At 38.6% G+C, this 14633-nt stretch overlaps 1 protein-coding gene across 2 annotated transcripts in view; it reads left to right on the top strand.

Moving 5' to 3' along the window:
- The window catches only part of traf3 (TNF receptor-associated factor 3), an 11586-nt gene extending 896 nt beyond the window's left edge, over positions 1 to 10690 (top strand). The window contains exons 2-12 of one of the 2 annotated variants that reach the window (XM_060880225.1): positions 3806 to 4023; positions 4876 to 4927; positions 5037 to 5141; positions 5258 to 5416; positions 5818 to 5898; positions 6049 to 6123; positions 6255 to 6347; positions 6609 to 6749; positions 8221 to 8398; positions 8776 to 9369; positions 10238 to 10690. In XM_060880225.1, coding sequence (XP_060736208.1) covers positions 3809 to 4023; positions 4876 to 4927; positions 5037 to 5141; positions 5258 to 5416; positions 5818 to 5898; positions 6049 to 6123; positions 6255 to 6347; positions 6609 to 6749; positions 8221 to 8398; positions 8776 to 9347 — 1671 coding nt within the window. In that variant the 5' untranslated portion in view covers positions 3806 to 3808 and the 3' untranslated portion in view covers positions 9348 to 9369; positions 10238 to 10690. Of the gene's footprint in view, positions 1 to 25; positions 232 to 3805; positions 4024 to 4875; positions 4928 to 5036; positions 5142 to 5257; positions 5417 to 5817; positions 5899 to 6048; positions 6124 to 6254; positions 6348 to 6608; positions 6750 to 8220; positions 8399 to 8775 lie in introns of those variants that run through there. The other variant, XM_060880224.1, reaches the window with a different exon arrangement.
- Positions 10691 to 14633: the final 3943 nt, after the last annotated feature.

The raw sequence follows: 14633 nt of genomic DNA, 5'->3' as shown, positions 1-14633 counted from the left end.
TCTTGACCTGTAGGAAAGTCTGGTTCAGGCTTGAAAACTACTGATGGAAAAACCGTGATGACACACAGCTTAGTTTTAACACTCTGCTGGATTCACGATTTGTGCTGAGGCATTGTCAGTCTTCGGGAGGATGTTGGGTTTGCTTTGGATCACTGGGTGCTTTTTTTTTCTCTCACTTCACAACCTGGGTTATTTGAATGTGACATCTGCTGAACTCTCAGAATAAACACGGTAAGGTCCCTTGATATGCTCCAGCACACACACACGCTCTCTTTTGGGACCTGGTGTCAGCAGAGGTGCATTTGTCTTGGCACGCATTTTTTTTTTTTTTTTATTACATTTTTCGCTATTTATTTACAATTTTTCACTATTTATTTACAAATCTCAGTCATTTGTCAGCATTCTAACACGACCGTTTCTTCCCGTTAGCAGTACGTGACAGTACCACTTGATCTCTTCCTCTGTCGAAAGGTCAGACGAGAATAGGCTGATATTCCCCTTTCGACTTTTGTTTCATTTTTGCTATGATTTTTCCGGCACTTCAGGTACCTTCAAAGAAAAACCTTCTTCACCTGGACGCCATTCAGCCCTGAACTTACACTCTTGGTGGATTGGGTTACACACCTCACTGCCAGCTCTTTCTGGTGTTAAATTCTGTCGGACTCGGATGTAGAGCTTTGGGTGAGACGGCACAAACGGTCTCTCTGGATGTGAACGCTTGCTTTCTGTCTTTACATGTTACAAGCTTTGTGTGTTGTGTTTCAGCCATGTGTAAATCAGTTCACGCTACTTGTCTTGCGGTTCTAAAAAAAAAGAAAACATACGGCCATGTAAATATGAATATGAACAAATTTGGGAGATGTGTTTATCAACACTTTGTTCAGGCAGATAGATCCTCTAACATTTTTCCTGAGAATAATTAATGTGATGTAGAATAGTGAAGTTTAGTGAATAGTTTTTACTCTGGAGCTATGCTGGGCTATAAGATTTGCTGTGTCTAACAATGAATTGCATACGTACAGCAATGTTCTTAGAAAATGTGTGTCAGCAATGACGGCAAGGAATGAAGCAGCAAAGTGAAAAGCCCCTTAAATATTCCTGGAAGCTCCTAGAGAACTACACATATTGGTCAGCCCATAATACACTGCCTTCCCCAGGATGGTTTTGACTGTTCTTTCATCTCTGTCTCATTTGATGACGCAGAATAAGGGTTTAGGCTTGAACGTCCTCTTTTTAGGGGCAGTATTTGCATGGCCGATACTAAAGTTTTGATCAAAAAAAGTCCAGTATGACTGAAAAGAGAGATGCAAATATGTCAAAGAGAAGCGGGAAGCAAAACAGACTTTTTCAGTAACTTGTATACTCGAGCACGTGGTTGAGGTGACGGTGTAGTTGTAATACAAATAATAAGCAGAAGTCATTTTATTTATATATATATATATATATATATATATATATATATATATATATATATATATATATATATATATATATATATAAACACACACACTGATTCCAGCAGGCAGACCATTTCATGTAGCTCAAGTTCTTATACTCTCTCAACAGATGATTAAGCATCTTCTTATGATACAGCAGACAGTCTTGTACACTTGTCTCACCGCAGCCATGTACGCATGTGTTTGGGAGGTGTTACACGCACCGTACATATTACATTGAAGTTCTCTAACCTCATTTTTTCAAACTTGCCCCGTGTAATGGAAATTCTGTGGAAGCACATTCAGATGTAAAGCTTCTCTTGCTCTTACAGCTGCACTGATAGAGTGATGTAGCTTTTGTCACTCTGGAAGAAACTTGTCTGGTTTTGTAAATGACATTTTATTAAATCTTTATCTCTTATTAGAAAGTCGACGGGAACGTGCTAGCGGAATAATTTTGTCAGAATGGCACTGGTTTTTAAAGCTCTGTCTGCCTGTCAAAATGAATGAAATGATTTGTTCCAGCTTGACAAAGGGCTACACTTGTAATAATAGCTGTTCTGTCCTGGGGAGGATATCTGAATCTGATAACGGCTTCATTTTAGGTATGAAGTGTCACGCATAGGATATAGAAGTTCTTATTTTTGTATGATTCTGTGTGTATATATAAGCACGGCGCCCTGTGATGGACTGGCACCCTTCTGCCTCATGCTCCGTGTTCTGGATCTGCCACTATCAGGATTCATGACAGAATAAAGCGCTTCTGGATCGAACTCCAGAACGTGACCAAGCTTTACCCATACAAAAAGCTAATTTTGCATTACTCACAGTGCTTTGGAAATTCGAAAAACTTCACATGCATCCTCACTTTGCGCAAACTGAAACCAGAAGCTTTTATAGTGCTTCAGAACGTGTTCAACATGATGGTCTGTTTTCCTCATTTTTTTTTTTTTTTTTTTTTGCCCAGAGTTGTGTTTTTATACATTCGCCTGTTTTGTGGCGAGCTTGAATTGTAAAACAGTCCTGCAGCATTACTGTGGCAGCGTCTGTAGAAGGTATTTCGTGCCGGACTGTGTGGCATTGCTGGGACCTTACTGTGTGCTTGGTTTAGTTACTTGGCTCTGACGAGATATTATTAGTGCCAGAGAGTTATGTGTGTTATGAAGGGGTTTCCCAGGCTATGAGCTGCTGGTCAGGAGCTCTTGATGTGGCAATGCAAGGCCGGAGTTTATGCTTTTGAAAATGGAGCAGGAGACGACGGTAACGGTTCTGTCTGCTGAGCTATAAACAGAGTTGGAGTGTGTTCGTGTGTGTGCGTGTGTGTGTGTATTGGAGAGGAACACTGAAGCATTGGGACGCAAACAGAAATGCCGTGTGATTACAGTGACATTCATGATACAGTCCCAGGCCTACAGGACAACGTCACTCGACACTTTTTTAGTGTGTTTTTTTTTTTTTGTTTAATTTTTGTGCTTTAACAGCTGATTCATCAGCTAGCTAACAAGCCGTAACTGATCTGACTACATAAAGATTAACACAGAGGCACAATGGCAGCTCTTGTTAACTTGAGCATTTCCTCACAGCTAGCTCGATGTACCTTTGTCAAATTTGTCAAACAAAGTCATCAGGCATCAGAAAAGGAATCCACTCCTCCACATATTCAGTTCAAACAACTCTTATGCTTTCAGGTTAGGAGATCAAATCCTATACATTCCCTTAACTTCAGCTGCTCAGCCATGTTAAAAATAAAAACCTCAGATAAAAAACCCTTTGAGTGCTAGAATACTGCAAAAATCCTCCTTTACATTACAAATGCATTACATTAGTCCAGGGTGGTGACGCTATGACTTTGTGAGAAGGCGACTGTCAAACATTATGGTTATCGCTGGGTTTTTCGTTTGAATATTTTGCAGAAAATCTCTTTTTTAATAATCGACAAAGCATCTTTTTAGAATTTCGGCTGGAAGCACGATTGTTGTGGTTCTCTTCACACAGGCACTTTCCATGTCATGCGGCTTCAAGGTGTAATACGGTACCTGAGTGAGTCTCTGACTCTGTTCCAGTAGGCCAAAATAATTGCTCAGTGATCAGACACGTTTATCAGTGAGTGGCTTTCTAAACTTTCCAAATAGCAGCCAAAACATGACATTTTTGGAAAGTCAACCCAAGCTCATCACCCCTAGGACTCAATTAAAAAAAAAGGGCTTCCATTGAAGATGTAGTGAATTCCATGCAATAATGTAACTCTTGATTGGATAGATGATTTACTGCCATATAATTTCAGCGTGTTTCAGGACAACAATTGGTATTCAGCCTTTCAAGAACCTTGTCAAATTCAAGAGAGGTAACTTGTCCGTTTGTGTTCGCAGGTCATGTCCTTGCCGCACCGTGTGGACGGGCGGGAGCAGCAGATTGCTCTGCAGCAGCAGCAGTCCTTCCTCCCGCAGCGTGGTGGTTTTCAGGACCACTTTGTCATGCCTCCTGAGCCCAAGTACTGCTGCGAGCACTGTCACATGGTGCTGTGTAAACCTCGGCAGACCGAGTGCGGACACCGCTTCTGCGAAAGCTGCATTATCCAGCTGCTTAGGTTGGGACTCTTCTAACTTTTCAGTCATTGCTACATGTCTTATCACTATTATGTGGTTGTTATCATGGGAAAAATAAATTGATCCATTTTTTGATCAGTTTAAAAGACCTATTTGAAAAAAAAAAAGGTTTCTGAGAATCACAGGGATTAAGGACGCGTTTAATTCAACCTGAACCTTCCATATTCCATATTTGAACATATATTTCAGAACACTGAAAGCAAGTCGCTTTTTATTATTGCCCCAGTCCATTCTAAAGGACTTGTCTGTTCATGTAAATAGAAAAGATCAATTAAAATCGTGTTTTCCTCCAAGCACATTCAGCTGCCCTGTGATGTAATACATACAGCAGTTGAAGAAGGTGCAGAAACCTCACGTGTCAGAAGAACTTGCACTTTCAGATTGGTAGCCTGTTGCGTGGTAGTGGAACACCAATATTTGCAGCCAAAAAAAGCGGTGAAAATATGAATAGATTTTATGGTTTACGCCACAAAATGTGCTTTGGAATTTTGCGGCTTATGAAGAGGCTTCAGTTAGTAAGTGGCTTCTGGTGTTTAACCAAGCTATTTATAGAGGGACTTATTATAACTTAGTTAGTGAAATATTTACAAAGTCATCCATTCATCTGCAGCTGTTCTGTTAGCTTTATTAGACTATTCTGTTCTACTCTATTAACTAAAATCTCTCCGCACACTTTTATTCCCAGAAACCTTAAAATATTTATTTACTGTTCTCACGACTAGTGAAGTCTGAGGCTTGAAATATTGTTTGCTTAGAGCATATGCTCCTGGACACCGCTTACTGCATCAGAAACAAAACCCATGTGTCCAAACTCCTTCTTTTAATTCTTTCAGTAAAACGAATCCGGTGTGCCCAGCTGATATGGAGCCATTATCTCCAGAAAAAGTAAGCCTCTTCCCATTAAATATCTGCTCCCAATACCGCCGATCTAACTGTAAGCCGTGTCGGTAGGACGAGAGCAGCCTAAACAAAAAAACTCTTTCTTTACTCTCAGATATTTCGTGATGTTTGCTGCCATAGAGAGATCATGACACTGAAAGTCTTCTGCCGCAGCGCGAAAAACGGATGTAAAGAACAAATGAGTTTACAGCAGGTTACGGTAAGTTCCTCTCAGATTTTTGCCTTCCTAAAGATGGCGTTATATCGTTATACAATACAATAATATATTTTGCGTACATTATTAATCTTTGCGTCTCTGTCGCTTTGGATCGTCAGGACCATTTGAACATGTGTGAGTACTTTGAGGTGCCGTGTCCGTTGTGTAAAGAGAAGATTATGAGGAAGGACATGCCTGAACACTTGAGCCACAAATGCAAATACCGTGAGACCACCTGTGAATTCTGCAAGCACAAAATGGCCTTAACGGAACTACAGGTACTTTTTATAACCCTGTTTTATCCAGTCAGAGCTATTGTGACTGACAGAGACTTATGCTGTTTATTTTGTTCTTTTTTGGAAATTAGTTCTAAAGTGTAGGTCATTTGCTTTGTTTAATTTCTAACTCTGTGTTAAATATTTCCCTTCCTTTGTACCAAAAATGCCCCATGACATTTTAGTTTCACATTAGTCCTGGGAACTTTAGGGGATTCTCCTATAAGACATTTAGAGAATGCTGGTCCACGTGCTTTGTCAAAATTGTGGAAGTAGTTACTGTACATAATTGTACTGTGGGAAGTCCTAAGGAGTCTCGTTGAAGCATTTTGTTCTTATCTTCTGATTCGAGCGATTACTCACGCTGCGTGTTCTCCGTCTCCTTTTGTCTCTCACTCAACTAGAAACACAAAGAAACTGTCTGTCCTGCATTTCCAGTATCATGCCCCAATCACTGTTCATTTTCATCCATTTTAAGAAGCGAGGTAAGAACGACGTCTGTTTCCTTTTTAATTAGTCGTATTAACGTCTAGAGGTTGTATTTTATGTCTAACGTAAAATATACCGGCAGCGTTTTTACAGTAGACAGTAGAGTTGTCTTCGATTTGCATTCATCACTTTTTTTCTTTTTATAGCTGTCCATTCACCAGCAAGATTGTCCAAAGGCTCAAGTCACATGCTCCTTCTTTCGTTTTGGCTGCACCTACAAGGTAATGACTTCTGCTACTGATATGAGACAATAAAAAACTTTATCTCCTAACTGAAACTTTTATCATTCTATAAGAATAATTGTAATAATTATCTAACACACTAACGTATTAAAACATATTTTGAATTGCAGGGTTTGAACCAGGAAATTAGGGAGCACGAGTCAAGCTTTGCCTCAGAACACTTGCGACTGATGATGGCCAGAAGCAATACTCTTGAGGCCAAGGTAGGAAAGCTTTGCTGTTGAATTCTACAGTCATGTTAAAATAAAGCGAGCCGGCTGGATTTCTGTGTAACATCAGTGAGGGTGTAATACATGAACACTGATCTGTGGTCCAAAACTATGAGTAATTGCTCATGCAGAATTACAGTGACTCTGGGATACGTGGCAATACAGAAATGATTCGAGAAAGACAAGTCACAGAGTTGCTAGAGATTAGTCGATCAGACTTTCAGCTATGTCTTACACACACATCTGTCTATGTAGGTGGAGGACGTCAAGAACGAGCTGCTGGAGCGCTACGCGGTTCTCCCGGGTCTGAGCAGTCGTCTTACAGAAGTGGAGGAACAGTACAAAGAGATGAGAGAGAAATATCGACAAGTGGAGCAGAAACTCTCCAGCATGCAGGTGAGAAACGTCTCTCTTGCTCGCTCTGCATGCGTCACATGATACTTGTTTACATATCATGCCTTCAATGGGAATTTCCCCCCATACAGCTAGCTATGAACCCATAGGGCCAAGAAAAGAAAGGGTGGCTGTGAGTTGATTTTGCAGCTATCCTGCACAACAGCCAGATTTAATAAAAAGAAACCTGTGTGTGTGTATATATAGAAAAAATTCAGCTACACTTGTGCTAAAAAGTGTCTTTTAGATAAGGCGGGCTGCATTGCTTTGTTTAAGAAACCTGATTTTTTTTTTGGAAACAACAGTGGAACTTAATAATAATAATAATAATAGTACATAGTTCAGAATAGTGATTAACACCATTTATTCTATTAAAGGTGGGGTCTCCGATTTTTGAAAGCCAATGTCGATATTTGAAATCACCAAAACAAACACACCCCTAACCCAAATGGGTCCTGCCCCTGTATTGATAGCTCCGCCCACACATACATACATAACCCAGGGAAATAATGGAAAGAAATGTCTTTATCATAGCTGAAGGGAAGAACAATACGATTGCAGATAAACAAACAAGCAAAAATGACACACAAGCATAATCATGCAAAGGACGACATATATTAGTTCTGTGAAACAAAGCAAAACCAACGTTACTCACCTATCGAGAAGGAAAAAAGCGTCTCGGCGTCTTAAGTAAAGTTGGCCGCATATTCACAGATTGGAGTTTTCCGAGTCAATAACTCCTGAGCTAAACGCTGTTACTACACAAAACACGGTTGTAGCTGCCTCTCTACATTACTACAATAGAAAAGAGGTTTTATTTGTGTAGTAACAGTGTTTAGCTCAGGAGTTATTGACTCGGGCAAACTCCAATCTGTGAATATGCTTCCCGGAACTATACTTCCTGCTCCTTCATTTCTCTCCAGCGCTGGAAAGCTGATCCTATATTAACACGGTCCTACTTGCCTTATCGTAAGCCTTTCTTTGCTTTCTTTGTTTTTATCCTCCATGTCAATGTTAAAACCGCTTTCTGCTAATGTCACACATGCGCACTGAACACTCTCTCCGCCACATATTGACAAGCCCCGCCCCTTTCTGCTCATTGGCTACACGTTTGTTTTGATTTTTGTTTATTATTCGGCCCGACTCAGTTTTCTGAAGCATTTCTCAAAAATCGGAGACCCCGCCTTTAAGTCAGGACCGCCTCTGCTCAATAATACAGTGTTAACAAATACTGATAAAGGACACTGCTTTTTATTGACTGATAAATTAGTCCAATTACTGGGGTGATGTTCAAACGCTGCTCAACTCAGTAAATTCCAGTACAACTTTATTACATTTATATTGGTTAATACACTGAAATGTATTTTGTCAAATATCATCTAACTAAAATGATTGTATATGCAAATAACTACAGTTTTGGTAGCAGTCAGTCATGTGTGCTCTCAGTTTGACAAAAATTGTAATGTGTATGTAGAAGCTAATGAGCGCACACTCAGAGAAACTGCTGGAGGTGGAGATGGAGCTGAGGGATCTGCGGTCATTAAGGGCCATGCGTGAGGACATGGAAGCTCTGAGGGGTGCCGTGGAGAGCATGCGCTCTGTCGTAGCGTCGCTCGACACTGTCCGAAGCAGTCCAGGTTCCCACACGCTAAGTGAGTGTCACCTCTACATGTCTGCTTCATGACTAATGTATATGATTCTAAAGGTACTAAACAAACCAAATAACCTAATGATACAACCACAAGCCAGTGCATTTCGTTGGGGAAATCACCTTCTTCCAAGTCCAGGTTATAGACAGATGTCACATAGTTCCATTCCTTATTCAGGAGAACCCTCCTACTGCCAGAGATGCTTATAATCTTGGTCTTCAGGAATGTCCAAATATGTTCCTGAATAAACAGTACATGTGCTAATACAAGGCTAACAGTAAAACCACGGGACGCTTTCTAGGAATGTATTATCACTGTATGCACTTACATTGCTAAGTGATTTGATTCATATTGTTTAAATTGTTCTGTATCAATTCCAGCCTCATTAGAGACACAGCTGTCACGGCATGATGAGCTGCTCAGTGTGCATGACATTCGTTTGGCTGACATGGACCTTAAGCTGCAGGTGCTGGAGACAGCCAGCTTCAATGGAACTCTTATTTGGAAGATTCGTGACTACAAACGGCGCAAGCAAGAAGCGGTGGCTTCTAAAACATTGTCGCTTTACAGCCAGCCCTTCTATACCGGCTATTTTGGCTACAAGATGTGTGCACGTGTTTATCTGAACGGTGACGGCATGGGAAAGGGCACCCACCTGTCACTGTTCTTTGTGGTGATGCGTGGTGAGTATGATGCGCTGCTGCCATGGCCTTTTCGCCAAAAAGTGACACTCATGCTAATGGACCAGGGTCCTACACGCAAGCACTTGGGTGATGCCTTCAAGCCTGACCCAAACAGCAGCAGCTTCCGGCGGCCAACAGGGGAGATGAACATTGCATCGGGTTGTCCGCTCTTTGTCGCCCAGACCGTTCTGGAGAACGGCACCTACATCAAAGATGACACCATCTTCATCAAGGTCACAGTGGACACTTCAGACCTGCCTGACCCATGACACCTGGACAGTTATCCCATTGGTCAGTACCACTGTCATTTTCATGTCACTGAACCTCAAAGTGCTAAATATTTAAAATGAATATTTCATCGGTCTGTACCACACCCCTTAGCCTGTCACTTTTAAGTCCAAAGTCAGGTTTGAACGATCAGGACGGTCTAGCACTAAAAACACAATAATGCAACTGTTGGACAAATACAGGGTGATTCAGAAAATTGTTACCACCTATATGACACTACAACATTGTGACACTCTTACACAATGAGGATAAGTTACTAGTTACAGGCTATAAAATGTAACTCCAATGCATTGCCTCCACTTTTGCACCAACAGTCAACAGTACTCTAAAGAAAAGGAAAGAAAAATGGTTGCCAATAAGTGCTAACATTTTTTGAATCACACTGCATGTTTTCAGACCGACCGCTTAAGGGCTTGGTGAAATGATATCAAAATTATGATATAATAACATCATGACACACTTTTCCCAAGTATCCATTTATTGTCAGTAGTTAGTCCTTTGATAAATCCCTACTGGCATCTGACAGTTTTGCAAATACACCCTGTGTCCTTTAAAAGAAGCTTTCCTTCCTAAATAAGTGCGTTATGAAAGACCAGTTATAAACTTCATCATCATCATCATCATACTTTGTTATCATCACGTGAACCTTTTCTAATAATAATAAGAATAATTCAAGAAAATTCTGTATCAGTTCAAAGTGAACATTTCTTTTCATTTAAAGATGAATATGAATTTCTTGCTTTTCAGTTCATTCCTTTATAACTAACCCAAAGCAAGGTTTAAAAACTTTTTGAAAAGCAGCGCACACTCAGTTCTTCATTTGGAAGACTTTTTATCCAGTTTGTATTGAATGTGATTTGTTTCATGCCAGAGGGCCCGGTGCTCATCAGGGATGTTACAAGGTCACAGGATTGGGGGAAAAACAGAGCAGAAACCGATGAGAAGAATCAACCAAACACAAGAGTGGGATGAGAGTCTCAGGCTGGTGCTCCTGAAACAGTGTAGGCGCAGTTGCTCGAGTTGCTTGAGATGGTGCTCTGCTTTGGATCATGACCAGGGTAGAGGAGGTCTCAGATAGCCTCATTGTTCAAGATGGAGCAGAAACAGCAAATGGTTTTCACCTCAAATCCACAATATGTCATTGTCTGTGCTGGTACAGACTTGGAGAAAGAGAAAATGTCAGGTGATGAGGCCAACATGAAGAACTGCCTTTCAGAGAGGAAAAGTAAGAGGGATCCGTTTGTTCTGTGTAACCGACACGTTGTTGTACTTTTTAGAACCCCAGTTTAAAAAGATTAAGAGAAATTAAAAGAAATACATCAAATTCATGAGTGGGCCTCATTCATCAATCTTGTAGCAAAGTTGTATGTAAATGTATTTATAAAGCAAAACAAACTGACAGTTTTTTTTTCCTCCATATTCCAGTGCATATGTTGATAAATGCCAGACCACTGTTTTCATTTAGCGACACTCACAAAACTCACAAAATGATTACTTCAAAGATGAGAGTGTTTCCTGACCGTGTTAAAAGCTTCAGTAGTGCAGTTGTGGCTTCCACAGTCACACATTAACTCCTCCGCTCTTTCTGGGGTGCTGGTTCCTTTCTCCTAATTGAATGCCTAGTGTTATTTGATTATATTTTTATATAAAATTATTTTTTGTTTGGAGGAAATTGAAATAAATGAGACACTGATACTTAAGGTTTCATATACTGTAGCTCAACAAATGATCAGACTTAAAACATATAATTGGTGTGGTACATTAACGGAGTCTTTTTCTAACTGTGTTTTTTCATGAATATCACATTTCTGATGTAAATGCTCATATGGAGCTTGATAAATGAGGCCCCGGTGTCTGTATATCAGGCTGTTGATTTGACAAATAAGCTTTTATATTGAGTGAAAAAAGAGATGCTGTGAAATCCTCTGCATCCAGTGTTGTTTATATAGAGAATGTTTGGTGTACGCACGGTGGTAAAACTTCCCTTTCTGATATACTGGTAATGGATTGTAATGGACCTGTGCTGTAAAGCATGAAGATGAAAGCAAACAAACAAACTAAAAAAATTAAACCCAAAACAATTATGCATGTAAAAACCAACAACTTTTAAATAAGACTAATCTCCAAAATGTGTTTACTTTTCTGACACATTATTTTTTTGTAATGTTAAATATTGATGATGCTGTGCATCAGAATATATATATATATATATATATATTTTTTTTTTTTTGGTTATTTTTTTTTTTTTTAAACACCGTTTGTTATACTAGCCTTTAAGTCTACAGCTATGCTGACAGAAACATTTTACAGTTAATCAGATAATTTTCAAGGAAAATATTTGCACAAATGTTTTTTTGTATGTGTAATTGAAATGTATATGAATATTAAATACACAAACATTTTACCGTAATCTTTTTTATTTATTTTTTTTGTCATTTTGTGATTTATTAAAGTTATATTAACTTGCTTCAATTTAATCCACATTTTAGGGAAAACATTTGGATCACTCTTGTTTTTTGTGTTAAACAAATTAAAAAGCCTTTTGTACAGAATAAATAACAATGATATTTAATACACTTAAACATACACTGAAATCTGCACCATGGCCTTTAACTCAGCATTTATCTTTAAACAAATGCTTCCCTGTTTCACTAGTAAACATATTTCATTGATAAATGATTCGAATTTTAATCCAGATAAATTCTGGATTATGTTTATTTCATGTTTTTTTTTTTAATTTATTTAGTTATTTGACCTCAAAATCAGTTTTAATAAAAGGATTTTCAGCTGTCTACATATCTAGACACCATAAATAAACAAAGACAAGCAAATGTTGTGATTCCAAAATACATTTAATGTTTTTCTAAAGATTTTTGTATCATTCCTCAACTTTTAGATGTAGCGCACGAGCTAAATATTAGCTTTTTCTTTTTTTTAAAAAAAAACATCTTAAGCTTTCTCAGATTTAATATTTTATTATATTACGATTTATCCTCGTTTTATTAAATCAGGTAACTTTAGTTTTATTAAAAGAATCCTGAAAGCGACAGAAACATAAGGATGGAAAAACTAATAGAAAAATGAATAAAGCTGGACAGGCTAAGATGAAGTTAAGATGGAGTTCTGGGTTAATACAGGTTTATACTAACGGGGCAACTCCACACATGGTGCAGATGTACCCTGTTTTCTTTTCTTATGTGGTAGCTTAGTGGTGATAATATCACAGCAATGTGGTAGCTTAATGGTTAAGGTGTTGGACTACTGCTGGGCCCTTGAGCAAGGCCCTTAACCCTCTATTGCTTAGCTGCATAAAATTAGATAAAAGGTTACTCCCTCTGGTTAAGGCCAGAAACCTTATGGCATTCTTGGTTACAGAAACTCCTAAGCCTGTGTTTTCCAACATATCATAGGATGTTGACCTGCTTCCTTCTGCTGGGAACAGGAGCAAGACCTGTTTACCCCGAGGGATCTTTTGCACGGACCCAGTGTTAACCAGTACCCAGGAAATGGATGCTTTAAGCATGTGGTTTCTTCATTTGGTGAAGTTGCCATACATTCACACGTCCCACATACAGAAAGTGGCAGAAAATTTAAATATATACCTTCTTTTGTTCTTTCTTCTGTGTGAATCCATGAGCAATATACTGATCCACTAGATCCACTTGATCCATCTTTAAAAAACACCTCCCATGGATGCACACTAGCACTGCTTGATGTCACATGATATGATCTGTGTTCTTCAACCTCAGGCTTCATTGATAAATCTCTTATGATTGGAGTTGGAACCACATGCTAATGTGTTTCTCACAATCTGCTGTATCAGTGTCCTCACTCCCTGTCTCAAAACATAATCCTCCTCCAACTGGATCATTTCCCCCCGTTACTTTTCTCATGACCCGCACCATTCTGCAATCTCTTCCATCGCATTACAGTATGTTATAGGTGATAGAAATTGTTCAAAAAAACAATAAAACTTGTGCTATTAAAAAATGTATAGTCCTTTATGCAACAAAAGTAGTTTTTCAGATTTGTTAAAATGTTTTATTTTATACACTTTTAGATTTACATACCATTTATTCAACTAATTTTTTTTTTAAAAAAAAAGTAAATTATTCATCATTTAAAAAAAATCCATAAATGCAGCAACGATGTTTTACAGTTTGTAGTCAATATTGTCAGTGTATGTTAAATGTCTGCATGATGCAGAAAAACATCAGCATACATTTATTTAAATAAAAAGATATGTGCTGACAGCATTCAGAAGGTTTACTTCATATCTAACCTAAAGCATGAAAAATACTCATCAGGTTTAAATTCGCAAGCAGTCACATTAACGACCTAAAATATAAATATCGACCATTCACAGAACTGCAAAAGAGATTGAAGATATGGCTCTTTTAAGACGTGCTTTTCCCCTTCTGGCCACACGATGGCAGTGCTTCACAACCTTACAACCTCTTACCTCTTACAACTCGATGTAGTGCTCTAGCCCTATATCCAATAGAGACCACAAACCCCAAGCTGAAACAAACTGGTTCAGAGAAATCTGTCAGTCCAGTCTCGTTTTAAAGGAATTTATGTTTTTTTTTCTTCATTTTTTGAAAGGTGTACTTTAGAAACATTTAGGAGTCACTCTTATCCAGTGACACATTTTTATTTCAATTTATACATCTGGGCAATTGAGGGTTTAAAGGCCTTGCTTAAGGGCCCAGCAGTGGAACCTTGGCAAACCTGGGATTTGAACTCACAACCTTCTAATCATAAATCCAACACCTTAACCAGTAATCCACCATATACAATCACGACTGCTGCTGTTGTTGCTATTACTATTAGTATTACCACCAATGCTGCATTTGCTATTAGAATTAGCACTAACAGCTACTACAACCACCACCACCAATACCGCTACTGCAAGTGGAGTAATAATGCACTAGTGGTGTAGTATATAGAGTATTATTGCATAAGGTCTGGCTATGAAGGGGGTTATTGTTGCTAGTCCTGATTGGACATGGGATGCATTTAAGCATTTGACTGCCTGGGGAAGAAAATCTTTTTCAGTCTGTTCAGTTCAATTCAATTCAAATTTATTTGTATAGCACTTTTAACAATTGACATTGTCTCAAAGAAGCTTTACAGAACATAAACATAAAACAAATGTTATTATAAAGAATAATATAAAGATTAATATAATACAAAAAAATTCAAGATTAATATTAGATATATTTAAATTTGTTTGTATTTATCCCCAATGAGCAAGTCTGAGGTGA

This window comes from Tachysurus vachellii, chromosome 10 (genome assembly GCF_030014155.1).
Source record: "Tachysurus vachellii isolate PV-2020 chromosome 10, HZAU_Pvac_v1, whole genome shotgun sequence".
Taxonomy (NCBI): domain Eukaryota; kingdom Metazoa; phylum Chordata; class Actinopteri; order Siluriformes; family Bagridae; genus Tachysurus; species Tachysurus vachellii.
Note: the sequence above shows the minus strand (reverse complement) of the source record. Positions and strands in the feature narration are given on the sequence as shown.